This window comes from Podarcis erhardii (genome assembly GCF_964252035.2).
Source record: "Podarcis erhardii genome assembly, chromosome: 1".
In the NCBI taxonomy this organism is placed as follows: Eukaryota; Metazoa; Chordata; class Lepidosauria; order Squamata; family Lacertidae; genus Podarcis; species Podarcis erhardii.
In genome coordinates this window covers 23,300,294-23,328,102 of record NC_138497.1, presented here as the reverse complement: position 1 = coordinate 23,328,102, position 27,809 = coordinate 23,300,294, and the positions used below count along the sequence as shown (strand labels likewise).

At 43.2% G+C, this 27,809-nt stretch overlaps 1 protein-coding gene and 1 long non-coding RNA gene across 3 annotated transcripts in view; one reads left to right on the top strand and one right to left on the bottom strand.

Annotated features, from left to right (window-relative positions):
• TC2N (tandem C2 domains, nuclear) overlaps positions 1 to 8,258 on the bottom strand; it is a gene marked incomplete at its 5' end in the record, with an annotated part of 27,562 nt that extends 19,304 nt beyond the window's left edge. Inside the window, one exon of the mRNA XM_081877147.1 lies at positions 8,168 to 8,258. Coding sequence (XP_081733273.1) covers positions 8,168 to 8,258 — 91 coding nt within the window. The remainder of the gene's footprint in view (positions 1 to 8,167) is intronic.
• Positions 8,259 to 10,707: 2,449 nt separating this feature from the next.
• Positions 10,708 to 18,665, top strand: LOC309345152. 2 transcript variants are annotated; one of them, XR_014158016.1, is made up of 2 exons: positions 10,708 to 12,171; positions 15,790 to 18,665. It is a non-coding gene; the product is annotated as an uncharacterized lncRNA (long non-coding RNA). The 2 variants fall into 2 exon arrangements; XR_014158017.1 differs by having other exon boundaries at positions 10,708 to 13,966.
• Positions 18,666 to 27,809: the final 9,144 nt, after the last annotated feature.

Sequence of the window (27,809 nt, the reverse complement as noted above, 5' to 3'; positions counted from 1 at the left end):
ATTGAAAAGGACAAATTTCTTTCATTTGTACAGCATTTCATTTACCCACTTTCTATGCTGTTCCATACAGTACAGTAGTACCTTGGTTTGCATACGCCTTGGTTTGCATACGTTTTGGATTACAAACATGTCAAACCCACAAGTGCGTGTCCCAGTTTGCAACCTTTTTTTGGATTACAATCCACTTTTTTGGGGGATTATGAACAAATTTTTTGAGGAAGCCCCATTGGCAAAAGCGCACCTTGGGTTACAACCTGTTTTGGTTTACAAACAGACCTCTGGAATGGATTATGATTATAAACCAAGGTACCACTGTACTTAGAAGCACAGTGTCCTAAATTAAAACACTTGCTTCATTGGGGTTTCTAGACAGGAACTGGTAAAAAAAGCACTAGGCTTGTGCAAGATGTCACACAGGCAACTCACAGCTTTTGGTGCTACTATGCCCAATTTATCTCCTACAAGGAAATACTGTTAAATAAAATGTGCTTCTATAAGGAAATACATGTGACTTCTAAAAGGAAAGGAAAAAACTCTCTGAAATGGGTCATGTGCCTAATAAACATGCACTGAGCTATTAAGAGAACAGAAGGCCAGCAGCAGCACACTCCAGGCATTTTTATAAACAGGTGTGAGGAATAAAAATTTCAGCTTATATTTCCTTCCTTCCTTCCTGTGCTGCAACATACTCCAAATGCACTACTGCAGAATTCTTCTAGGGTGATGGAATTCAAACCAGGCCCACACAACCCAAGGATGGCCCTATCAGTCCAAAGCAACCAAATATCTAAAGGGAGGGAGCATCTCATAAAGAATTCACAGAAGGAGCACACACAAATGCAGTGTGAGCTATGCAAAGTAATGGCCATTTCACACAAATCATCCAACATGGAGCTGTGTTCCTATGCCATTAATTGAAAAAAGGTAAAGGACCCCTGACAGTTAAGTCCAGTCACGAACGACTCTGGGGTTGCGGCGCTCATCTCGCTTTACTGGCCGAGGGAGCCGACGTTTGTCCGCAGACAGATTTCCGGGCCATGTGACCAGCATGACTAAGCCGCTTCTGGCAAAACCAGAGCAGCGCACGGAAATGCCATTTACCTTTCCGTTGGAGCGGTACCTATTTATCTAATTGCACTTTGATGTGCTTTTGAACTGCTAGGTTGGCAGGAGCTGGGACCGAGCAACAGGAGCTCACCCTGTCGCGGGATTCGAAGCGCCGACCTTCTGATCGGCAAGCCCTAGGCTCAGTGGTTTAGACCACAGCGCCACCTGCGTCCCTGCCATTAATTGTACTTAGGTGTATTTTATTGGGTTCTAGCCACTGTTTCAATCTGCTTCTTTTTTTGTCTCAGTGGTTTCCTACTGTTATTATATTTTGCAGTCTTTGACTGCTTTACACTGACTGTTGTAAACTGCCTTAAGGACATTCATGTCAAAAGGTGTGATAGGATTTCTATAACTAAATGCATCAGAATGTTGAATTTTCACAATTCTAGCATAGGGACTTGACTTGGTGACCCACTGTCATGGTACGTCTTGATAGTATCAAATATTTTTCCATATCAGATTCATCCCTGCTCTCTGTTCAGGGTTTTGATATTATCCTGTCACCTGGCTGCTAGACCAAATACAACTCACATTTGTATAGATGTGAAGATAAAAAAAATGCTCTTGAGACTAAGAAATGTAAGATCAAAGTTGTTGTTTTTTAAAAAATAAAACTCCACCAGACACACTCCTAAAGAATTTAATCATTACTACTTCAATGTAAAAAAATTCCTTCCAGTAGCACCTTAAAGACCAACTGGGTTAGTTCTAGGTATGAGCTTTCGTGTGCATGCACACTAAGTGTGCATGCACACGAAAGCTCATACCTAGAACTAACCCAGTTGGTCTTTAAGGTGCTACTGGAAGGAATTTTTTGTTTTTTGTTTTTTTTTTGTTTTGACCATGGCAGACCAACACGGCTACCTATCTGTACTTCAATGTAGTTAGACTAGAGAGCATAAATATGTTAACGATTTCCAGATTTGTTTAGTTGGACAACAAGTTAATCAGATAAATCTGATATCAAAGCCTTAATTCCCAGACGCAAGACGCAAATATTTGAAGAGGAAAGCAAATACCTTTAACAATTAAGTTTAAAAAATGGCCATAATAGGAACCAACTGTAAAGAACATAAACAATCAAGAGCTGAACATGATCTCTAGAGAAAAGCAGGTCTGTTATTGTGGTTGCTATAAGTCAGTAATTGACTATTAGGGCTTTTGTGTGTGTAAGTCATCTTAATCTTTGAACATAACACCCCCGCAAAACAAAATACTCAGCAGCGACAATACAGTGTAAAATTACAAGTCAGCAGTCTGAAGCTTGAGGTTTATTGGGTAGTACCTCTGGTGGGGGGAAGACACATCATGCTCCTTCTGGGATAGTTTGCCCACCTCTGGTCCCCACCCTGCACTCAGTTCTCACCTGTGCCTCCAAGAAGCTGTCAGCATGCAACAGTGGCCACACCCCAGAAAACAGCTTTGACTGGCCAGCTAAACCAGGTGAGAGTAGCTGATAGGTCTCAAACCCTCAGTGAGTTAGGGTCTTGCCCTGCATGTGAAGATAGGCTCTGGTGGATTGAGCGGACAAGACCAATAGCAGGCCCAACAGGGAAGAAGGCAGTTTCTGCATGTGCTGCAGAGGGAAGTGAGGGGCAGATGGGGCTCATTAAACTGGGAAGGTAGCCCATCTATGAGAAGGAAAACTCTGATCCTAAACCTCTGCTGCTTTGTGGGATAACTTTGGGAGAAGGAAAGGCTAAGGAGTATAAACCCTACAGAATTCCGGAGTGGAGTTCCCAGGATAGTTGGGTGGTGCCTTGTACATCTCCTTCTGGAGACTCCTGCAGCCAAGCTGGTGCCAAACATATTGCTCTGCTTTCCTTTGGACCACATCAGCAAGGCCAAATAAGTTATACAGAGCTTGGATTCCTCAGCAAGATGAGCCGACTTGCCACTATTTTATCCGATGGTATTCACCCAGAGAAATGTCGGTCCTGTGCTAACAACGCCATAAGCCTAATTAGGCCCATGTGTTGGACATTCTCTACCACTGCCACAAGCCTAGTTCAGACTTCTCTGAACTGTTTCACATGTAGTGGCCTGAGCAGTACCAAGGAGGCAGCTGAACAGAGGAACACCTGAGCCATCTCCTTGCAGTTGCTACTGATATTTCTCAGCACCGATTTGCACAAGAGTGCCAATAAATTCTTGCAACAGCTATGGCCACACAAATCACTGCCAGAAAGCGGATATCCTGCAATTAACAACTTTTCTTCTACATGTACCAAAGCTAAACAGAGATAACCATTACATTTTTAAAAAAGTGTAAATACAATAAAACAACCATATAATAATAATAATAATAATAATAATAATAATAATAACAACAATACATTTATTGTGGCATTTGAACACCACTTTAAAGACTTCTTCTTCTTCTTTTTTGCACAATGGCAAGAAGTTAAGCTCCAGAATTTCTGTCTCTCAACACCTGCATTCTGCATCCACAGAGAGATTCAGGTTGTAAAACGAAAGACGTCAACAGCCCAACTGTTAACGTTAACTAAATACACGAGTTATGCCCAAACAAGATAAACGACTGTTTGTGAAGTGGAAAAGTATTTGAATACCTGTATACATAATACTAGGCTCAACCGGTAAGAACATGTGCTTCAGGGAGTGAGGGACAGAAATGCTAGCATTTGTTTTACGGGATTGGCGGGGTGGGGGCTGAACACAAACCTAACGTACAACAGCAGAAACAGGGAGATTGGTTCTCTGGAATTTGCCTTCTGCTACCCTGCCAGAGGAGCAATGTACCAGCATGCATTTCCTTGGAATCCTGATGATCAAGCTGCGTAAGAACAGTCCTATTAGATCAAACTAGAGGTATACGTAGTTCAGCATATTGTTTCCCCACAGCAGTTGTTAGAAACAGAGATATGAAAGCCAGGAGCTAAACGGCACCTTAAACCTGGGTTATGGGTGCAACAATGGAATGGCTAGGTGCCCTTTTTTAATAACAAGAATAGAAAGCTGATAATAAATGAAAATGTTATGTTCATTTTTCACATGGTCTGGTCCTTCCCCTGCCTGCCCCCCTAATCTTCTTAAGAGGGTCTCTTCTCCAGTCTTCGGAGAGTGGCTGGAAGTGGGGAGGTAGAAAAAGGTCCTCCTTTCCTTCCACTCTGCAGTTTTAATCTGACATCTTATGTGCAGCACTACGCCCAGAGCTCAGAAACTGCTCGCGCTAATGAAACTTCTTGTCGCAAAGTGCGCCTTGAGCAATGGGAGTTTTGAACACTGTCCCACAGAGACAATCTAGGGAAGCATGCATGCAGGACAGGAGTGTAATAACCATCTCCTTCTCTTATCAAGAAACATTACCCCCTCTCTCCCTGGAGGTAATGTTGCTGCAGGGGGGAGGTTATGTTTGAACAATCAAAGGTCATGCTCTTTGACCTGCTCTGCCCCATCCCTCTACTTGAGACCAATATCTCTTTGATATTTTGAGTGGGGTGGGCAGGGGTGAATTTTACTTTTAGGCAGGATAGATTATATTTGGCTTTTAACTGTTGCTTTTTAAAATGATGTTATTGGGATTTTTTTGTGTCTTCAGTTTGTTGTCTTCAGGTGTTCCTTTAATTTCTTATTTACATTAAGCATTGTAAGATGACTTCGGGGTCCTTCTGGCAAGAAGGGAGCACAAAAATAAGCTCTAAATTAATTGGTTTATCATGACCAGTGGCCATCAATAGTTTTAGCCTCCATGGATTTGCGTAATTTTCTATACCTCTACCGTGACCTTTTTTTGTAAACTTAAGAAAAATCAAACCTTTTCTTGTGGGGTGGTTGCTCCAGCCCCGTGACCATTTTGTCTGTCCTCCTTTCGTTTTTAAATTTAAAAATAAGGGTTATTTCTGGTTACTTCCTTATGTCTGGTTGTTCTTTGTGCTTATTTGATAGTTAGCCATCCTGAACATTAAAAAAAAGACAGGCAAGCTATAAATATTAGAAACAACAAGAAGGGACAGGGAGGTGCGCGTGCTTTATTACCAGATGCAAAAAAAGCAGACAGTCAGGATATGCCATTTCAATCTGGGTGGAGTTTGCTTCCATTTCACCCTCCTGTTTTTTAAAAGGCCTTATTGTGCCTTAAGTTCCTTGAAGTGTATATCCATGTCATTCCTCTCCCTTGTTCAAACAAGATACGCTGAATGCATTCCCTGTCCTCATGTTTTCTACTACACCTGTGGTATTATTACCCCTTATTAGGTAGATTAGCTTGCTGTTAACCTCTGCCTTGCCCTAATCCTATGCAACACTACCCCAATTGTTCAGCCTGTCCAACTCAGTTCCATCTTCTCCTGCATCATCAGGTCATAGGCTCCAGAAGAATTTGATCTACCCTGGGCTTCCCTCCATGCAAAGCCCACTCTCTTAGCTAATGTGAATTATTCTGCTTTTGATGAGTTTCAGTGGCGACTTCACTGCCTTAGGAAATATACCGTAAGTGACATTCTGCTGAAATGCTTGTAAGTTAAAAAGGTTTCACAGATGGTTTAACCTAATTCAGACAATAGCAGGACAATTTCAGCTTCTGCTGTAGAAGAGCTTCTAGCTCAAAGCTGCAAAACAAACTGATGGAGATTCGGTTGTGACTAACCTTAGCTAGATCATGGCTCAAAGCAAAAACAACAAAACCCATATTTTTTTCCCCAAAAACAACAACACATAGTAGGGTGTGTGGCTAATTAATTAATTATCATTTGCAGGGGAAAACCCCCACAAGCTTCTCCAATGGAAAAAGATCCCTGTACACTATTGCTACTTAGGTGTTCGAATAATTTTATTGGGAGAGAGAGCCTACAAGCAGTAAATCAGAAGGTGTTGCACAAAGAATGGAGAAAGCAGTAGAAAAAGAAAAAGAAAAGGGCAGAACAAAAAAAGTACTGGTATGTTAGTTATTTCTTAATACAGGCAATATAGGCACATGATTAAACTACATGATCTGGCATAGATGTAACCTTCAAAAACACTTATAACTCAACTCAACCCAGTTACTGGCAAGGCATTCTGGGGCAATGAGCAACTGTAAGATTGTTATATTTCTCATATATTACACTATATGAAGGCAGTTGGGATACTGGCCTTTATAGGTTTGCTGATCCTTATGCCTTGTTATGCAAGCAAGCAAGCCACTAACTAACTTGGGCTAGGAACTAACTTCCTCTTTGGGTTGCTTATTGCATAATTACCTGTTACGGTGTTCTATATTTTCCCTCTCATATTCCTCATAATGGTCTTTGCCAAGAAATGAAATATCAGGAGCGGGTTCTTCAGTTACTACGAATACCACAACTTCTTCAAATACCTTCCTCTTTTCAGTTTTAGAGGGTCTGAAATTTTTCACGTCCCACTTTCTGAAAGATTAATTTGGATTCCAGCATTTTCCCAATTTCTCCAATTTGTAAACTGTCAAACCGAAAACAGCTCAGCAAGACCTTCAGGTTTTTGTTGCATGCATGGGACTGCAAGACACTGTGTGTATGCTAAAACATTTTTCAGGTCAAAACCATGGCTGCATCATAGAATTGTAGAGTTGGAAGGGATCTGAGGATCATCTAGTCCAACCCCCTGCAATACAGGATTATGAAGCTATCCTATATGGGGATCGAACCTGCAACCCTGGCATTATCAGCACCACACTCTAACCAGCTGAGCTATCCAGGCTGAAGAGAAACATTCTTGCCTGGCGTCTAAAAATATGCAATCAGTCACATCATAGTTCTTTGCAAATAACACCCTCAATTTGCAGAATCAGGTCCCAAGCATTTTCATATATAACTGCAAGCACTCTAGTTAATTATTAGAACACTACTCATATGAATAGACAAGTGGGGAATCCAAGAATTTATATAAAGTAATTGACAGATAAAGTACAGTGAGATTAATTGGAAGTCATTTTTAATTCTTTTCTCTTTTATAATTGTTTTCAGTCTCAGGAGTATAAAGGATGTTAGCTATACTAATTTTGTTGTTCCTTATATTGTGGTTGTTTGTTTGATTTGTTTGTTTGATTTTTCTATTGTTTGTTTGATTATATGTTTGTTTGTTTGTTTTTCCATAAATGTATTTATTTTAAATCAATAAAGGAAAAAACAAACAAACATAAAAGTACCGGTAGTGATTTTTAAGACTTGTGCAAATTGTAAAAACTGGTACAGGATCTTTCTTCTCAAGTGTACCTTAGGTTCACGAGTAGAGGCTTCTCATGAAGTGTGTTAAGTTTTTGAGTTACTCAGAGCACTTCTGAATCACAGTGCAAGGTCAGAAACGTTTGCCTAACTTGCATTCTTAAACCCCAAGTTCAGGAGAAGAGATGGGGCTCATCATCCTATGCTCTCCAGAAAGGGAAGGGATACTTGCCAGGATGAGCATGGCGAATAAATTTGTAGCAGTGAACCAAGAATGTCTGCTAGCAGCATATTGGCCATAGTCCAATCTTGATTAAAAAGCCACATCATAAAGAATGTCACATGCCATGAATGTCAGATTCAATGGGTTATCTCTCCATCAGCTTACAGTCACTTGGTTTGTGTTTATGGGGTGTGCACCTGTGAAACCAAATGCCTACAAGACTATGGACAACCTGAAAGGCAAATTCACACTTATAACCATCTATGCATTTTCATAGACCCTTTCAAAGGAATAAATCTCTTCTAAAACAATTCTGAGAAATGCAATCAGTGCACTTGCATAGGACCAATAGGAAGCAAAAACAGCTTGCTATATGGCCGGTGCCTGGATCCATCTAGCACCCCAAGTGGGACATTTAAATTTTTGTAAAATATGTCATCTGTTTCCAGACCTCAATGTGTCTATACACCCTCCTTTGTTTTGTTTCCTTTTACCTGCAGTACACTGATGTTTAGTCTCGGCACACATAATTTTATAAGATTCACAGAGGTAAACAAGAATAGTCTGAACACAGAGGTCTTGTCCCATTGTGAGAAATAATATATTTTAGGGCCAGTCCTACTCTAAATTTCTAGTTAGTAATGCAAGAGCAGGGGTGAGGGACCTTTTTCTGGCAAGTGGGTTGGATCCTTACTTCCATCCATCTCTGTGGGCCATTCTGACAGGTTGTTGCCCACCTGTGAATCATCTGGCATCTCTGTGGTGTCAAGTGTCAAAGGTGCCATTACTCTGCATTCCACCAGGAAAAAACAAAGCACTGCTCACATCTGACATTGTATCTGAAAAATACCGTCGGCTGGATTCATCACACAGTTCTGGCCACTCTCAACTGGGGCTTTATCAAGTTTTACATTTAAAAGGTCAAAATATAATCGAAATTATTTCTGGGCCTTTAAAATGAGAAGAGAAAACTTGATGCACTGGGTAACCATAAAACAAAAACGTCAACATTTTTACAAAGCAGAGATTCTTTGAGAACAGCAATAAACCAGAGTCCTTTCACATATATCATGGTTTAAAGAAAAAAAAAATTCCCGTAAAAAATTCCAGAATGCAGACGCTCAACATCACAGGGCAAGAGAGCCAAAGGTTAATAATTTTTAACCCCAAGGCAACTGACAGCATTGTGTTAGCCTAATTTTGCCAGTGCAAGAAGTACCAACAAAATACTTGAAAATGCTAAGGAGCCTAGTAACAACTATCAGAGTTATCCCATACACACTTCTAATGCTGCATTAGGCAAACACCCAATTCACGTACTACAATTTATTCTGCTGATAACATTGTTCCCATAACTTGCAAATACATTCATTCAGTTGGATAAGGAAGCATGCAGAGGAAGTGGCAGGTGTGGTAAATGGAAGTGAATGCATCTGTTATGCTTCATAACATGGTAACTTTAATTTAGGTGAATTTAGGCTGGCACAAAAGTGATTGGAATGTTGATGGGACACCTTGATTTGAATGGCAGCAGTGAGCACTAGAAAACAAGAAGAGCCTGGTGGATCAGGCCAACAGGTGATCTAGTCCAGCGTTCTCTTCTCACAGAAGCAAACCAGGTGCCTATGGGGAACCTGCAAGAAGGAACCTGTGTGCAACATTTTTCCCTCCTGTGGTTCCCAGCAACTGATATTCAGAAGCATATTGACACTCCAACAGGGGAGACAGAACATAGCCAACATCATTTGTAGGCACTGATAGACTTATCCTACATGAATTTGTCTAACCTTCTTTTAAAGGCATACCAGTCGGTGGTCAACACTGCCACTTGTGAGCACAAATTCCATAGTTAAACTCTGTGCTGTGTGAGCAAGTACTCTGTTTGTATGTCCAGAATCCTCACACGTTCAGCTTCTTTGAATGTCCCAGAGCCCTGGTGTTATGAGAGAGGGAGAAAGGTTTTTCTCTAATCACTTTCTCCATGCCATGCATAATTTCCATCGTGTCAGCTCTTACTGACATTTCTCTCTAAACAAAAATAGTCCCAAATGCTGTAAGCTTTCCTCACTGGGAAGCCACTCCATCTAACTCTACAATATCCTTTTTGAGGTAAGGCAATCAGAACGGTACCCAGTACTCTCAAGCGCAGCCACACTGTAAATTTGCTTAATGACATATTGGCAGTTTTATTTTCAACTCCTTTCCCAATTATCCCTAACATGGAATTTGCCTTTTCCACAGCAGCCACTAACAGTGCTATGATAAAGCAACCAGGACTCTACTGGTGAACCTTAATCAAGAAGACAGGAATGTGCCCAGACTTAAAAGTTACAAGGCTAGTTCGAACCAAAATGGTCTGAATTTAACGAGTTACGTCAAATGGCTAGACACACTTGAACACACCCAACTGGTCACGTGCTCAAAATGAGTGTACAGGAATATAGTCTAGGCACTGGAACAGAATGTTCTGATATCATGACTCCTCACCAATTTAATGTTGAATGAAAGACGTCTGGGCTGACAAACAAAAATATTTAAGCAAGATGCATCTGTTTTGCTATTTAAAGATGCAATCCTATGCCCAGTTACTTAGTCCATTGAGCACACTGGGATTCCTTAGGAGTAAACAAATACAAGGTTGCTCTGTTCTGATATCAATATCATAGAAGATATACTTCAATAACATACTGCTTATAGCTAGAACAAAACTGATAAATTGCTCTGTGCTCTAATGGGTGCTAAAAGAGTATTTTAAAAATATATATACACATATAGTGATTTACTGAACTGATGCATTTACTCTAAGAGTTCTTACCATGTAGTAGTATCAATATAGATAAAAGCCAGTTTCCATAGATCATGCTAAAGCTAGAGGGTAGTGGATAAATAGAAACCAAGTTGGGGCTACACATATAAGATTTGAACCCAATTTTGCCAATTCTGTAAAAATACAAGTGGCGTGCTTAGATAGGAACAATAACAAGCAGTACTCCCATTTTATAGATTGAGAAACTGAGTGTCTTGAGCCAAAGACAACATAGTAAATTCATGGCAGAACTAAGAATTAGCTAAGATTCCTCTGTTAACAGGCAGTTAAAGCTTTAGCTGACTAGTTTATCAATTATATCCAACTTGCAGGTCTAGATCTATTGTCCCACTGAAATCAATGAGAGAAGTTAGTTGTGACTCACTTCATCACAACTGATTTCAACAGAATTTTAGCAAAACTAACAGCATCTGAATTGAATTCCAGCATTTAGAGAAATGCAGGGCACTAATTCAGTTGAACAAATGAACACAAATATTCTTCAGTAAGAGTGAGTGAATTTTGTTAACATTACATTTGCTTTAATATATTTGCCAGGGTTTTTAGCAGCCAGAGGGGCTGAATACATCAACTGCGAGGAATTAGCATTGCACTCTGGACACTTTACAGAGAACTATCACACATACTTTCGGGATCTGAGTTTCAAACAATTCTGCTTTAATCAGCACAGCTGGATGAGGAATGAATGGGCAAGATCAACGAAAGTGCCAAAGCACGAACTGTCACTAAAGCACCAAAGAGGTAGTTCCTGAAAACCAATACTCTCCCTACTAGGAGTCACCTGCCCCACTTAGGATCAGTACCTTGCCTTCGGGCACATTTTCCTCTAATAGCTTCCCGGCAGGCGGAAATAAAACAGATAATGATGCTGGGGAAACTCTGCAGCTCTTGAACTTTTGGCCTTTCAGACAAAAGCAGATTTGTTGTTCTTGGGGTTTTTTTAAGGCCACCTAGCCCCATCCCCTTCCAGCCGCCCCACATTCAGAAGACGTGTCACTATCCGGGGAAGCTGCCGTTTGGCACAGATGGGCAAGGGGTCTACCTCAGCAGCGAGGCCACTCCGGTCAGGTCCCTTCATCCTCCTCCTCCTTCTCTCGCTTTCTTTGCTCCCTCGGGGACGGTCCTGACCGCACTCCAGCGGACGACTCAGCCCCTCTGTGAGGCAGAAGCGCACCTGGCTGGTCCCCGGGGCGCGCGCGCGCGCGCTAGGCGGCCACTATCTCCAGCTTCCAACCAGATGAGGGACACGGGGTCGTCGACGACGACGACTTGCCCCCCCCCCCTCCTCACGAGGAGGAAAACCGGCTCCAAGACACCAACTTTCCCCGGGCGAGGGGAGGAGAAAAAGGAGAGGACCGCGCGCACGCGCGCCTTGGAGAGGAGCGACTGCCCCGGGGCGGCTCCAGCTTCTCCTCACCTCCGCTCGCCTTTCCTTTTTCCTGCCCGGCTCAGTTTAATTGGGTTCCCGACTCCGCCCGCGAACGCGCACCTCTGAGGCGGCTTTATGCACCTCTCCCTTCCTCTCCTAAAACCGACACCTGCTGCCTTACGCTGCGCGCGAAACGCTTTTTGCCCCTGGCCCCCTTTTACGCGTAAACGCCGCCAGTTCTCGGTGGCCTTAAGGCGGCTGGCTCCCTTCCCGCTCTTTTCTGGCGCCGAACCAAGGCGACGACCCCCCTCTTCCCAATAGGCACTTCGCAAATGCAACGGTCCTTCTACGCGCTTGCTAGCCCTCGGCCGGGCGCAAAACTTTCCTCAACTGTCTACCTCGATAGTGTTTCCTTTCTCTTACCTAGACTCCTCAAGTCTGCACCAGCTACCTCTGCAACCTTCTGCCACATCCCATTGCTGGAAAATGTTGTTCCTCTCTCGTAAGTAACGCAGCAGGTTTTCTGCCGGTTATTGGTTGGGTTTTGTTTTTTTAACTCTTGCACAGAAACGGGTCGGCCTTCCTCTTCAGGAAGCTTGCAAGCAGGTGCAGCAGCTGCTCTTCCGTTCTCTAATTGATTCCTGAGGCACGAAAACTAACTTCCTTTGGTTACCAGCCTTGGGCTTAAAAAAAGAGAGAGAGCAAAAAAACAGCCGGATGCAGTAGCCTTTCTTGTGTGCCCTAAAGCTAGACTACAGCAAATACTGTAATTTCCATGTTTGCAATATTTTGGTCTGTCCAGGCCTCCTCCTTTGCTCATGGGTGGTGAGAGGAATAAAAGCACTTTCCCTGTTTAAATCTAGTTCAGCCTGACATTCAGGGACCAGGGGTTGGTTTAACAAAGCTGGATCACACACATGCACACCCCATGCCTGCCCAGTTATTTATAGATTATATTTTTTGTTTGGTTTCCTAATTGTAAACCCAAACTGGGAGAACCTACATAGGAAGCTGCTTTACACAGAGTCAGACTGTTGGTCCATCTAGCTCAGTATTGTGTATGCTGGCTGACAGTGGCTCCCCAGGGTTTTAAGCAGGAGTCTCTCTCAGCCCTACCATGGATCTTCTGCTTGCAGGTCTACCTCTGAGCTAACATTGATATTTTTATTTACACCATCTAAAAGCAGTGGCACACAGTCTGTAGCATGGACACATTCTGAGTACCACAGCCAAGGCTCATTTGTACGGTGGATTATGGTTTCCAGCAGAGATTGATTATTGATTGATTGATTTTAATTTATTTATTTCTATACCACCCTTCATCTGAAGATCTCTGGGCGGTTCACAAGATAAAAATACAGGATACAAAATAAAAAGTACAAAATAAATAGTTAAAACAAAAACAAAACAATAAAAACCCCCCTCCACAAACACATTTAAAAGGCTGTAGAATATTAATCAGCCAAAAGTCTGGTTGAAGAGGAAGGCTTTTGCCTGGCACCTAAAGATGTATAATGAAGGTGCCAGATGAACTTTCCTGGGGAGAGCATTCCGCAAATGGGGAGCCACTTTAGAAAAGGCCCGTTCTTGTGTTGCCGTCCTCTGGAGGCACACAAAGAAGGGCCTCAAGATGATGATTGCAGAGTCCAGTTTATATGGGGAGAGGCGGACCTTGAGATGCTTCTGGCGGATAACAAACTCCACCAAATTTCAAATCACCTAATGGGATTATTTCTTAGAAGCATCTATAGAAACTCACTGTTTCAAAATAGCATTATAGATTTCCTGCTCAGTTTCTGTTAGCAGGACTATCCATGTGGCAATTCTATGAGGCAATATCCTGGCTTGAAGACTTGTGATAGCCCTGATAATTCCGATAATTTGTCCACATGGGAGTTAACATGACTAAGGTGGTGGTCAGAAGATATAACCCCTCAGGATCCTGCCTCTAGTCAGGTGGAGGTGGCTCTCCTGAAAAACAAAACAAAAAAGTGAACAATAACAAGAAATACTTACCAAATCCAACTCCCTGCCCCAATTTCACTATATCCAAGAGCAGGCCTTTAGACTTTCGCCAGATCTATTATCTTAACGAAATCTGAAATGTTAACTTTGCTTTCCTCTCATTTACTCAATATCTTAATGATCTTCTCGTCTTATCTGCAACCTTCACGCCCCAGGCTCATTTACGTGACAATGGCTACTCTATTTGACAAATGCATGACAAGACCCAAAATAAGGAAGGGATATGACAAAAATAGAATTGATGAACAGGGAAGGTCTGCTTCAAAAAAAAGGTACTCCTTCCTCATTCCTGCTCTGTGTGAGGATACACACAGCAACTTATTGTTGCTTGTCTCACCGATTCCCTTAGGTGGTTGAGTGCTATCACTGGTAGCAAAACAAGACCACTCCGACATAATAGTGATGCATAATTATATTAAGTTGTAAAAAGAAAATAATGATGATGATGATGATGTTATGGGTTTGTGGGGTGCCTGGACTCCCCTTCTAATTCCTGGGTGACAGACACTGGATTGAAATACAAGCTAGGAGCCAGCCTGGTAATGCTAAAGCAGAGTTTTTAGGAGGACAAAGGAAGTGGCTCTGCCAGAGGATAAAGGGAGTGTGGCCCTCCTTCAGCCCAGAATTAGTTAGAAAGTTAGAACTAACTACTTTAGTTGAAGTAATTTTTACAGTTGGAAGGAGAGTAGTTGTTTTCAGGATTGCAGTTGAGGGTGATGTAGGTTGGAGGAAAAATAGTTTCAGCCTGTTGAATGCAGCAAGCTGAGCAGAGAGACAGAGGGCCATGGCTGATTTCTGCTGGCGTCCAGGACTGTGGCCATGGGAGAAGCAAGAACCTCTTGTAGTGTAATGCTGTGAGCCCCTCCATCATAGGCTTAGGTTGTATACATGTGTAAATAAACAACGAAGACAACATGGTTTCCCCTGTGCCTCATTTCCAAAGGAAACACAAAGCCCGGGTAAGCACCCGGACCCCTGGAATCTTGCGGAGCTCAGAGATTGGGGTGGTGTGCAACCAGGACCGCCTTAAGCATATCCGGCGCCGTGGTGCAATGCTCCCTCCGGTGCCCTCCCCCATTTCCCAGAGTTGTCCACCCTTTTTTAGGGAAGACAGCACTGCTGTCAGGGCTAGAGGAGGCGGGCAGCAGCTGGAGGGCGGCTCCTCCGGCGGGGAAGAGGCGGAGGCTGGATGCGGCGCCTCCTGGCTCAGCCGGCTGCTTCATGCCACAGTGGCCATGGCAGATGGAGGCTCCAGGCACGGCACTGTATTGGTGCGGCATGGCGAGGGCGGCGTGCTGATGCTGGGAGGCGCCACATCCAGCCTCCACCTCTTCCCTGGCGCCCTCAGAACTTGGCACCCTGGCGCCCTGCGCCATTAGCCTCTGTGGGTAATACACCCCTGTGTGCAACACTGGTGTTAGAAATGGGATTTGTGTTTCTTGGAAGTATGCCTGAGCCAAAAAGGGAAGAGCAGCAACACTCCTTGAGCAGCTTGAGAGAATGAAGCAGTCGCTGAGCCAGTGGTCTGATAAAACGAGCCAGCTGCTGATAGAGTGGGGGAGAGTCTTCCGTGAAGAGGGAAGCATGACTGCATGCAAGGTGGCAGCCCTGCCTGATGAGATGCAGATAGTAGCTGAAGGCAGGGGGCAAGGACGCCTCAGAAAAGTGCATGCTGGGTGGAAATGAAGAGCTGTTTCTGACATTACTTCCTGGGAGTCCACTGTTGAACATTTCACACACACAAACCCCCATTTTTAGGAAGATACCACAGGTAGAGTTGGAACAGAATGTTTGACTCACCATTTACATTTTGCTCTTTATATACTGAATTCACACATCACACAGTGGCCTGCCATTCTTTTGGGCTGACCTGGACCAAAAGCATGCAACATGGGTCATGTAATCTCAGTTTCGAAAGCTGAGATTGTTTCCATTGATGACTGCAGTTAAATTCAGGATACTGTTCCAATAATTTCCCAGAATTTATAATTTTCTTAGCAACTTATTGTTGAAAAAGTTGTTTCAGGAAAGGGAACTTTTTCAACGGGAAACCACCCACAAGCATACCTGACCTTGAAATGCTTTCATTTGTCAGAAATGATTTCCGTCACCTCGGCAAACAATCCCGGTCATGACCTGAATATCTGAAACAAACGCATTGGACATCTGGCATGGCTTCCTTGGTTGAGTCAGGCTGAAAGTGAAAATTTATATTGACGTGCAACAATACAAATGAATTGCAAAGCCATTTGAGAAAACAAACTTAACTGGAAACATTGCAGAGTCAACAAAGCAAAATTACTGTAATAAGATTCTTAAGTGTGTTTATTTATGTACAGATTTTGCACTATCCCACAGCTAGCCATCTTGTGTTCTGTGGGCAGCATCTAGCTCTCCAGTAGGGCTGGGTGATATCTGGTTTTCCACATCTGGTTTTCCACATCACAATATATCACCAGCTAAATATCTTGATATATCATAATATATATCAGCAGCGGCAGAAGACCTTGCTGGGCCTCCCCCCAGTGGCAGATGGTCCCGCCATGCCTCCCTGCAGCAGTGGAGGGTACGCCACATTTCCCCCACAGCAGCAGAGGGGCTTGCCATACTTCCTCACGGTGACAGAGAGTCCCACCCATCTGAAAAGTATCTATGGTATCGGTTTGGCTGAGCTACCCCCTGGGAAGCTGTCAGTCTCCACCTTTGTTCACCCATATATTGCTTTGTTGAAACACTTATCACAATGTTATTTCAACGATTTGGTGATTTATCACACGGCCCTACCCTCCAGATGATATTGGTAAGCCTGCGAAAACCTTTGGCATGGGACAGTGTCCACAAACCCTGGGCTCTTCAGAGCTCTCAGTTCATCTCCTTCACCATATAGGAATGAAGAGAATAACCACAGCTTTTCCTCATCTCTCCCCCTTTTGAATCCTTCCTGGCAGGGTTTGTTTTAATTTTTTTTAAAAAAACTCATTTCTCCACCCATTGCAATTCCAGAGCCAGAGTGGATATCCTCCATCATTGTCTCTTAAGGTGTATCTTGTAATGAGCTTAAGCAACAGATCAGAGAAGGCCAACAAGTGAAATATGGGAGACGGTTAGGAAATCCTGACCACTGCCGCGTGTGATGAGTCATGTAACTGCAGTCTCTCAGGTAGGAAACTTACAGATTTGTTCTGGCTCCACTTGCCCCAGCTAGCCACAGGCTCCCCCACCCTAGACAGGAAGTAGTGTAAAGGACATCCTTTCCCAGTTGATCAACAAGGTCTTCTTGAGTATCAGTGCACTGCATAGTTTTGGTCCTGCTCCCAATTTGTTATCTGTGTCTGCCTTCTGGTTTGTCCTGTGATCTTGACCTCTGCGCTTGTTCTCTAACCCTGCCTTGCATGCCACAAAGTTACCAGGAGAACAATAAAACACACTGACACGAAGTATTTTGGCTTATGGGTTCAAATAGGCCACAACTTTATTGGTTACAGATGTGAGCGGTTTGGCTTAGGCTATATCTTGACTCCTGCCCGTCTGCAGGGAGTCCACTTAAGGGTAAACCACCAATAAGGGCTGCCCTATGACTTACATCAAATAGGGGCACTCCAAGGGGTCCCCATAGGGGCTGTGACATGGCTCTAGCCCACGTCCAGGCTTCGGAGAGGATTCACACCTCAGATCCCTTTAACAGGATACCCTTAGCAAAGAGGGGCAGGTGAAGGCAGCAACCTCCCCTCCAACCAAACAAAGGCTTACCCAATGCCTAACCTCACAGAAGCTGTGACGATTGCTACTATGTAGGCGAAAACCAAGTGGCCGGTGCCAATTTGCCAAGTGGAAAAAAATTCTACCCAGCCCCAACAACATGGCAACCGACAATTGTCCATAGCAAGGTCATATCAGAACAAAGCATGAAAAGAGGGTGGGTGGGTAGGGAGATCTGGTGGTGGAGCAAGAAAGAGGGTCCCAGCAGGCTGCACCGTGGTTAAATCGCCTGCAGCCACACCCACCCTGCCAGCTGATTGACTGGGGCTGTCCCACAGAGGGCATAACCCCAGCAATTATGATGCAGCCGGCCGTGATGCAGGGAAGAGGTATCGTCCCTTAGGCCGGTAAACTGTGAGACCCGGCTACCTGACCACAACGCCACCCACCAGGTGAAAGGTGGGCGGACTTCTGCTTGCATGCCCTCCAGTTCTGCTTACTCTTCAGCCTGGGGTCCCTTTTCCTAGCCACCTGACTCTCTCCCTGGTGCTGACCGCAGCCCTGACATCTAGATTTTTAAGGATCTCCACCCCTCTTGGGTGCTATGATAGTAGTGTGTGCAAAAGCGTCAGCCTCAGCTGCTGGGTTAAACAGTCCCCCATATTTCACTTGTTGGCCTTCTCTGATCCGTTGCTTAAGCTGATTGCAAAATACACCTTAAGAGGAAGACAAAATAGCAAGACATGAATGCAAGTGCACATGTAAAAAAAATTAATCTTTATTCCCATATATCTATTCCCATATATATTTCCAAGAAAAACATCTATAACATCTATATCTTAGGGAAAATGTACTTATTTACTTGTTCACTTGTTTGTTTTTATCACCCTCTATATCAAAGGTAGAGTGGAAGACTGATGTCTAAAAATAGAGTGAAAATGCAAAGTAAATCAAGGGGGGAATCCTGCTGTACAACAAATTTTCGTGTTTAATTCAGATTTTGGACAAAGTTCACCTTCACTGACTACAAAAAGAGCAGACTTTTTTCTTTTTGCAATGTCTCTTGCATTGTGTTATGCATCTGTTTACACTGCTCCAGTAATGTAAGTCGTTTTTCCTGTTATGGAAGAAGGGTCAATCCATCATAACTGCTAAGAATGGTACATGTGTATTCTGCCTCTGGGGGGAAAACCTCACAGAGCCTTGAGACTCTTGCATGAGTCTCATTTCCACTGAAATTCATCTCAAAATATACTTGCTAATTTAAAAGAATCCACAGCATTTTTCTTACTTTATGCAAGTCCGGTCTTTTAAACTTTGATATACACTTTAGATCCCACACTTCATGAAAAATGTTACATGTGCTTGGATAATATAACTCACTTTGGATCAAAAAGCTCAGGATCTGTGCCTGTGCAATGATAACATACAAAAAACTGCAAATCACTCCCTTGATAGGGTGGTGCTCTAGTCCAAGTGCAAGCTGAATTATCTTGTACACATGGACTGCAGATCATTATTTTATCTCCTGCATGTTAGCATAAGGACTGGGCTGCAACCTGTACTACAGTCTATAGCATTTATTCTCCAAACAACTGGATTATTTGAAATTATTCAAGAAATAACTCAGAAGCATCAGTGATAACTTGATGGTGCTAATATGCCAGTCAAAATAATGAGGGACGCTGTTTCCTTGTTTGTTCTCTGATAGAAAGTAATTTTATTTGCCATGAAGGCTGTACCTTTCCAAAAGAGCAAACACCCAGCTGCCTAGAGGTGTATTCCTTTGTATTCATCTGTCAGAATAATTGTTTTGATGCATAACCTCAAAGGGGCCGGTTGTTGCTTTTAACCCAGGGATGAGCAGGTATTCATTTTGCTACAGCTGACAACGTGACTTTCAGTGCGTGTGCTTATGCCATGACATAACGCGTAATGTCAGTGGGTGTTGAAAGATTCAGTCCATCGTATTCAGAGAAGAACCTTGGTTCACACTCCAGTTAAGGACTTAAGTGACTCTTTACTGCCCATTTCGCAGTCCTTGCAGTAGCTCAGTTCCTGCAAGTATGCCAACCACGGGTCTTTAGCATTAGCCAGCATTGTGCCAGGCTAGCACATTTCATTTGAACTAAAAGGAATTTAGCAATTACCTATGAGAGAGCCACAAAGGACTACAAAATAAATATTTATTTTCAGTATTGGGGCTCGACTGTAATTCAGTGATGGTGGCACATAATTTGCAGAACTTCCTATGCAGAACTTCTTATGATCATTATGATCTTTTAATCTCCGGTTAAAAGAAAGGACCATGTAGCATGTAATATGAAATAACAGCCTTCACACAAAACCCTGGAAGGAATCTCCCAGTTAGAACAGACAATGTTGACTAGATGGGCAGTCTCCTGGTATAATTCCACCAATTATAATCCCATCAAATTATAATGCTTGATATGGGTAGTATCTGGGTCCATCCATTGGGCAGCTTCCCTCCAACATGAGTAACTTCAGCTTCCATATGGGCAAGTCCATCCAGTTACAATTCCACCAATTATAATCCCACCCACTTTAAAATTGGATGTCCTTTATCCCACCTTTTCAGCAAGGTCTCAATGTGGCTAACAAGAAGAGCATACCCAATAAAACAAGTAAATGCACACTAGCAACATGCTATAAAACAACTAGAAGCAACAGACAACATGGCAAACTCTCTTACCTTTTAGCCTTTGACTCAGCATAATCGTATTGTTTGTATGCTTAATGCACCACAAGTTTAGAAAGAAGACAGGGAGCCAATGAATTCCAGGGCCTATTGATGGTGAATCCAAGTGTGGAAATGTTTGTCTCAGAATAATAACATCAGGGAAATGGTGTAGGGGTGGGGTGGGGATGGACTCCTGTTCAAGGACCGCTTTTGTTTTCCTTCATTTTAGACTTCAATACCCAGAAATGTGTGTGGGCTGCAACCCAGCTATATCTGTAGGCAACTTGCTGTATATAGCTGATGAGTGTTGGCGTAGCCCTGAATAAGTTTGGCAGCCAACCAGTTCATTAGGACCATCAGGATACGAAGGTGCATTCTGATGCCTACGTTGAATTGACTACATGTGTGGAGATCTGCATCTGTTTGCAGATTCTCTTGGCTGACTTAAGGACAATCCATAGCTGTTCTCTTAGGTCTTGTCAGGTACTTGTTTTAGCTGTTCTTGTCTCCCCTTGAAATATGTGGCATAGATAATTTGCCTTCTGGTATGTTCTACCAAACATGATGTACTCTTTCTTGCAAAACCAAACAAACAGAAACTGTCCCAGAGGAAAGGAGGGGGAAACTATTGGCGCATTACACTACCAATTTTGGAAGTATTAAATGCTGGAGTTCTTCAGCAGTAGCCACAATGTCCCTTTGAGGAGTGTGCGTGCAAGTCACCACTTGGATGAAAATTGTGATGCCAGAATAATTATGCCCTAATCTGCTCTGAATTCTATCTATTCCTAATAGTTTGCCTGCTCCCTATCTGTACAGACTTGCTGTTGGCATCCATCTGTCTTGGGAGACCATGGAGGTGTGCACCTTTGGGGGTGAAATCAACTTGTTGGAAGGTAGTCCTGCCTAAATGCATCTCCCCGACCCCTGACCTCTCTAAAACAATTCCCAAAGAACTTAGTGAGCTCCTGACAATAAGATAGTTTAATAGATTTGGTGCAGACATCTCCCTCTAATTGCAGAAGGTTCCTTCCATTCAAAGACGGGACTCTGTTGTGCGCTGAAGGGTGAGCTGTTGTTTTTTGGCAATCCTCTCTGCCACATGCACCATCTCCTCCCATGCTGTTCCATAGGGTTATTCAACCCTCCAGAGCAGATTTGGGGGAACGGCCATAGGGATGGGGTGAGACAGGTGTGCAGGGGGAAAGGGATGAGCTGTACATTTTCCTCCTCCCCCTTTCTACCTGGGGGTAGCATTCAACTGAAGATATGTCTGTATCCACCCTTATAATTTTTGCCATAGGAACATAGGAAACTGCCTCATACTGAGTCAGTCTGTGGCTTTACACGAATGAGCAAATGTGCGGGCTCCCAAAGAAGGGATTGTGGCCACTTTCCCCCTCCCCAGTCATCCTGCTGGTGCTGCACTGCCAAACGGGACTCTGTATAAGCTCTGGCAATCAGCTTCAACATGCTGGGTATGGCATGGCTGCACCCATACAAAAAATGTAAGCAAAAATATGTCACCAGGACTGTCAGACTTGGACTGTGGGGAAGATAAGGATCTGGCACCCTGGCCAGATGAAGTTCCTGTCCTCAGATCCAGACAAACTACAAGCTCCAACCAAGGCTTGTCCATGGCTTAGTGCAGCAGAACTACCAGGAAGGAGCAAAGCAGTCACAATCTCCTCTCTGGGAGCCTTAAAGGAGGACTGGCCCCATGTGTCTTGCTGCATTTCTCAGTAGTAGTGCTTTATTGCAGAATGCTTTATGGCAGCACAACTAGAGCTGAAGGGGTTTGCAGCACTTTTGCAGCACTCGAGTAGTTGCAGCATCTCAAGGAACATTAAATATATGATTGCATTTAACATGCCTGCTTTTTCCTTTCTATAATGTGGGGTGGAGGGGTGGTGGTGATCAGAACTGGAACTGTTGTGTTCATGAGGGGAGTCGTTGGAAGCAGCCTTCCTGGTACTAGCAGGAGCTTGTGGTTTTATCACAACTTCAGACGGGAAACTCCTTCTGGCATTGTGTGGTTCCAATCACACACGCACCCTAACACATTAAACACAACCACAAATTTTATGCCAGAAATGGGTTAAGCTGAAAAACAAATAATACGTTTGGTTATTTTAATTTACAACAATCAACATTTTTGGCCAGGATCTTCCAGATAGTTTAAAGGAACAACAACAAATGAATAAGTTACCTGTTGAGCACAAAAGGATCTAGTTTATTTATACTATTCTCAAAACAGAATAGTATACTGTAGATAGTTGCAAAATTTATTCAGTTTGCAGAATTCAGTGTTTCTCTCTTCTGCGAAATTTTGAATTAGAATCATAGAATAGAATCATAGAATCATAGAGTTGGAAGAGACCACAAGGGCCATCGAGTCCAACCCCCTGCCAAGCAGGAAACACCATCAGAGCACTCCTGACATATGGTTGTCAAGCCTCTACTTAAAGACCTCCAAAGAAGGAGACTCCACCACACTCCTTGGCAGCAAATTCCACTGTCGAACAGCTCTTACTGTCAGGAAGTTCTTCCTAATGTTTAGGTGGAATCTTCTTTCTTGTAATTTGGATCCATTGCTCTGTTTCCGCTTCTCTGGAGCAGCAGAAAACAACCTTTCTCCCTCCTCTATGTGACATCCTTTTATATATTTGAACATGGCTATCATATCACCCCTTAACCTCCTCTTCTCCAGGCTAAACATGCCCAGCTCCCTTAGCCATTCCTCATAAGGCATCGTTTCCAGGCCTTTGACCATTTTGGTTGCCCTCCTCTGGACACGTTCCAGTTTGTCAGTGTCCTTGAACTGTGGTGCCCAGAACTGGACACAGTACTCCAGGTGAGGTCTGACCAGAGCAGAATACAGTGGTACTATTACTTCCCTTGATCTAGATGCTATACTCCTATTGATGCAGCCCAGAATTGCATTGGCTTTTTTAGCTGCCGCGTCACACTGTTGGCTCATGTCAAGTTTGTGGTCAACCAAGACTCCTAGATCCTTTTCACATGTACTGCTCTCAAGCCAGGTGTCACCCATCTTGTATTTGTGCCTCTCATTTTTTTTGCCCAAGTGCAATATTTTACATTTCTCCCTGTTAAAATTCATCTTGTTTGTTTTGGCCCAGTTCTCTAATCTGTCAAGGTTGTTTTGAAGTGTGATCCTGTCCTCTGGGGTGTTAGCCACCCCTCCCAGTTTGGTGTCATCTGCAAATTTGATCAGGATGCCCTTGAGTCCATCATCCAAGTCGTTGATAAAGATGTTGAATAAGACGGGGCCCAAGACAGAACCCTGTGGCACCCCACTAGTCACTCTTCTCCAGGATGAAGAGGAACCATTGATGAGCACCCTTTGGGTTCGGTCAGTCAGCCAGTTACAAATCCACTGAGTGGTAGCAGAGTCAAGACCGCATTTTACCAGCTTCTTTACAAGAATATCATGGGGCACCTTGTCAAATGCCTTGCTGAAATCAAGGTAGGCTACATCCACTGCGTTCCCTTCATCTACCAGGCTTGTAATTCTTTCAAAAAACGAGATCAGGTTAGTCTGACATGACTTATTTTTCAGAAATCCATGCTGACTATTGGTGATCACAGCATTCCTTTCTAGGTGCTCACAGACTGTTTGCTTAATGATCTGCTCCAGAATCTTCCCTGGTATTGATGTCAGACTGACTGGGCGGTAATTATTTGGGTCCTCTCTTTTCCCCTTTTTGAAAATAGGGACAACATTTGCCCTCCTCCAGTCTGCCGGGACTTCGCCTGTTCTCCAGGAATTCTCAAAGATGACTGCCAGTGGTTCTGAGATCACATCTGCCAGTTCTTTTAATACTCTTGGATGCAGTTCATCTGGCCCTGGAGACTTGAATACATCTAAACTAGCCAAGTATTCTTGTACTATCTCCTTAGTTATTCTGGGCTGTGTTTCCTCTGCTGAATCATTTGCTCCAAATTCTTCAGGTCGGGCATTGTTTTCTTTATCGGAGAAGACTGAGGCAAAGAAGGCATTGAGGAGTTCAGCCCTTTCTGTGTCCCCTGTTTGCATTTCACCATCTTCTCCTCTGAGTGACCCCACTGTTTCTTTGTTCTTCCTTTTGCTACGAACATACCCATAAAAGCCCTTTTTGTTGCTTTTAACCTCTCTAGCCAGCCTGAGTTCATTCTGTGCTTTAGCTTTTCTGACTTTGTGTCTACATGTGCTGGCTAGTTTGAATTCCTCTTCGGTGGTTTCCCCCCCTTTCCATTTTTTGTACACATCCTTTTTTAATCTTAACTCAGTTAAAAGTTCTTTAGATAGCCACCCTGGCTTCTTTAGGCACCTTCCATTTTTCCGTCTCATTGGTATTGCCTGAAGTTGTGCTTTTACTATCTCCCTCTTAACAAACTCCCAGCCATCATGAACTCCCTTTCCTTTTAGTATTACTGTCCATGGGATCTCACCCAGCACTTCCCTAAGTTTTATGAAGTCGGCTTTCTTAAAGTCAAGAAATTGAGTCTTAGTATGCTTGGCTGCTCCTTTCCGCTGTATAGTAAACTTCAGAAGAGCATGATCACTCACGCCTAATGATTCTTCCACTTCTACCCCACTAACCAGGTCATCAACATTGGTTAGGACCAGATCTAAAATGGCTGTTCCTCTTGTTGCTTCTCCCACTTTCTGGACAATGAAGTTGTCTGCAAGGCCAGTGAGGAATCTGTTTGACCTTATGCTCTTGGCTGAGTTTGACATCCAACAAATATCCGGGTAATTGAAGTCCCCCATTACTACTATCTCCCTTCCTTTTGCATGCTTGGCCATCTGTTCCAGGAAGGCATCATCTATGTCCTCCGTTTGGCTTGAGGATCTATAGTAAACTCCCACAATGAGGTCCCTGTTCTTCTTTCCCTTAATTTTGACCCAAATGCTCTCACTTGGGCTTTGAGGTTCTAAATCTTGGATCTCTTCACAGGTATACACAACCCTGACATATAACGCCACTCCTCCTCCTTTCTTGTCTGGTCTGTTTCTCTGAAATAGATTGTATCCCTCCATTATTAGTCGTTCAGTTACATCTTGGATCTTAGCCCCAGGGAGACAGCACACTTCCCAAGACATCTTGTCAGGCCCACAGATCACTGCTTCTGTTCTCCTCAGTAGGGAATCCCCTATCACCACTACACGCCTCTTAGGTCTGGTCGGGGTTCTTCCATGAGCTGTCCGTTCCAAGGTCGCCTGCACATTCCCTGAGGACTGACTTTGCTGCTCATCTTCATTGTAATACGGCAAACTGTAAAAACCCTCAAACATAAATATGAAGCTAAAGATATGATTGTTTTAAAATAACAGCAATAACTTAGCATTTGCATCATACATTAAGAGTATTCAAGGCTCACGTACATTGTCTCAGTAATTCTCCCAGCAACCCCGCAAGGCAGATCAGTATCATTCCCCACATTGCAAAAAAACTTGTCTAAGTCTACAGTTGCCAGGCAAGTTAATGGCAGAGGTGAAATCTGAAAAGATTTTCTGATTCACAGCTCAGCCTCTTAGCCACTACACCAGTTTACAGATTAACTACTTTCACCGAAGTTGAAAAGCACATTAAACATTCATGGAGCCTTTGATAACCTTACCTATTTATAGAGCTGAAACTGACTTTACAGGTTTATCACCAGAGGCATTCAACTTTCAACCTTTTTTTGCCATGAGAATAAGTCAGTCGTCATATGTCCTGGAGGAGGCTAGTTAGAACATCTGGTTCTGCATCTCCTTGTCTTTATTAAGGCACCTTTCGGCAAGGGCACGCTTCTGAATTAATCTGTTTGGTGTGCAGTACAGGGAAGTTCTGTGAAACATGGGTGGCACTTGAATCTTGCAACAGAGATGTTCATTTGTATTTGAAATGGCTAAAGATCCTTATCAGCGCTGTGAATAGCTTGTCAAGTCTAATGTGTCCCAATGAATGTCATGTTGGCAGGACATGTGCTACCACAGTCACGCATAAGAGTTAGCTGGGGAGTGGTTAAAAAAACACAACGTGACGTATGAGCTGGTTTTGTTTGGTAGTCTGTGTGATTAAGACTATACAGCATTCCAAATTTACTCTAGTAAACCTTCACAGGGGAGCATTCCATTGGAAAAGAATTCAGTGGTGAATCTGTCATGCAGACAGACTGGATTTTTTCTTCCAGTATTTAGTACTATGAGATACAAGAAATTATGGAATTTGCCATTTTCACAGCTGCCGCATACTGACTTGTCCTCTCCATCAAGTTATCCAGTATGGCTCCTGCATTTCATATATGGCCAGTCACTACAAACCTCTTTAGTGTAAATGAGAAATTAGGATTCCCATCCCCCTAATGTGCAACACTTTACACTTGTTTACATGGTATTAAATAATCAGAATGATAAAAAAATGCAATTGCCATTTTATTGCTCACCTAGTTTGAAGAAATCCTTGTGAAGCTCCTTGCCATCTCTTTTGCTTTAACGACCCTGAACAATTTGGTATCATCAGCAAACTTGGCTACCTCTTTACCCCATCTCTAGATTGGGGGGGAGGGGAGATTTCCAATTGGTGGGCCAGATCCTTAGGTTTCCCTCAAGCCCCATGGGTCATTCTCACAGGTGGACATCAGGGGACATAAGCTGACATACTGTATTTTTCCTTGCCTGTGCAGTTTGAAATCAAACCTTGTGGGCAAAGGCACAGGGCTTTGCAAGTGCCAACAGTCGGCTGACTCTTGGTGCTTGCAGAGCACTGTGCCTTTGCAGGCATTGACAGTCACGGTGGGCTTGCAAAGATACAGAGCTTTGCAGATCCACTTTGGTCAGGGAGCCAGTTCTTTACCTGCCCAACACTGAGAAATGCTCAGCTTGGCTAAAATGGCCAAATGGGGAGACCTCAGAGGTTCCCCACTGCTGCTGTAGATAAATCGCTTAGCAAGTTTAAAGGCGCAGGTTACAATAGAAAAGGGGATATGGGTTTGCATAATATTTGTGCATGCTCATTTATGTGTATGGAATCATATTTAGAAATAATTATTATAATTTAAATAGAAATGCAATACATCTCCTACTGAGGAAGGCTGTGACCGGGTGATTTGCATACCTGCTTAACTTTTATTTAGGTGCTAATTGTTGATGAGCAACTTCAAGCCCAACACTTTTCTTGGGGTTGTCTTTAAACCACACTTGGACCCAATAGCCCTTCAACTATTACTATTACAATTTATTGCCTGCCCTTCACCCTGTGGCCCCAGGGTGGGTTACAACAATTAAAACAAAGCATTAATGTTAAAACACAGTATTACATGATATTAAAAACACCTTAAAACAACTTAAAATTAGAAATATAAAGTGAACCCCCCTAAAAAAAATGGACCTCAAATGCCCAAAGCCAGAGCAAACAGGTGTGACTTCAGCAATAGAGGACTATCCTCTGTAAAGGAGGCTACATGGCCATCCTATTTAAGACATAACATGTTTGAGAACGAGTGTGCTTGAGTCTTGGATGCAAACACACACACACACACACACACACACACACACTCTGCTGCAGGTACAAGGGGAAGATGAAAGCATTCACTTCTTGGTTTACACTAACTGCAGTTTTCTGTTGCACCCAAGCTGGGACTGTGGTTAAAATTTGTACTTATGGTTTTATTTATTCATTGTGGTGCAAGACAAAGAATCCAGTCCTTAACTCCATAGTGACGTC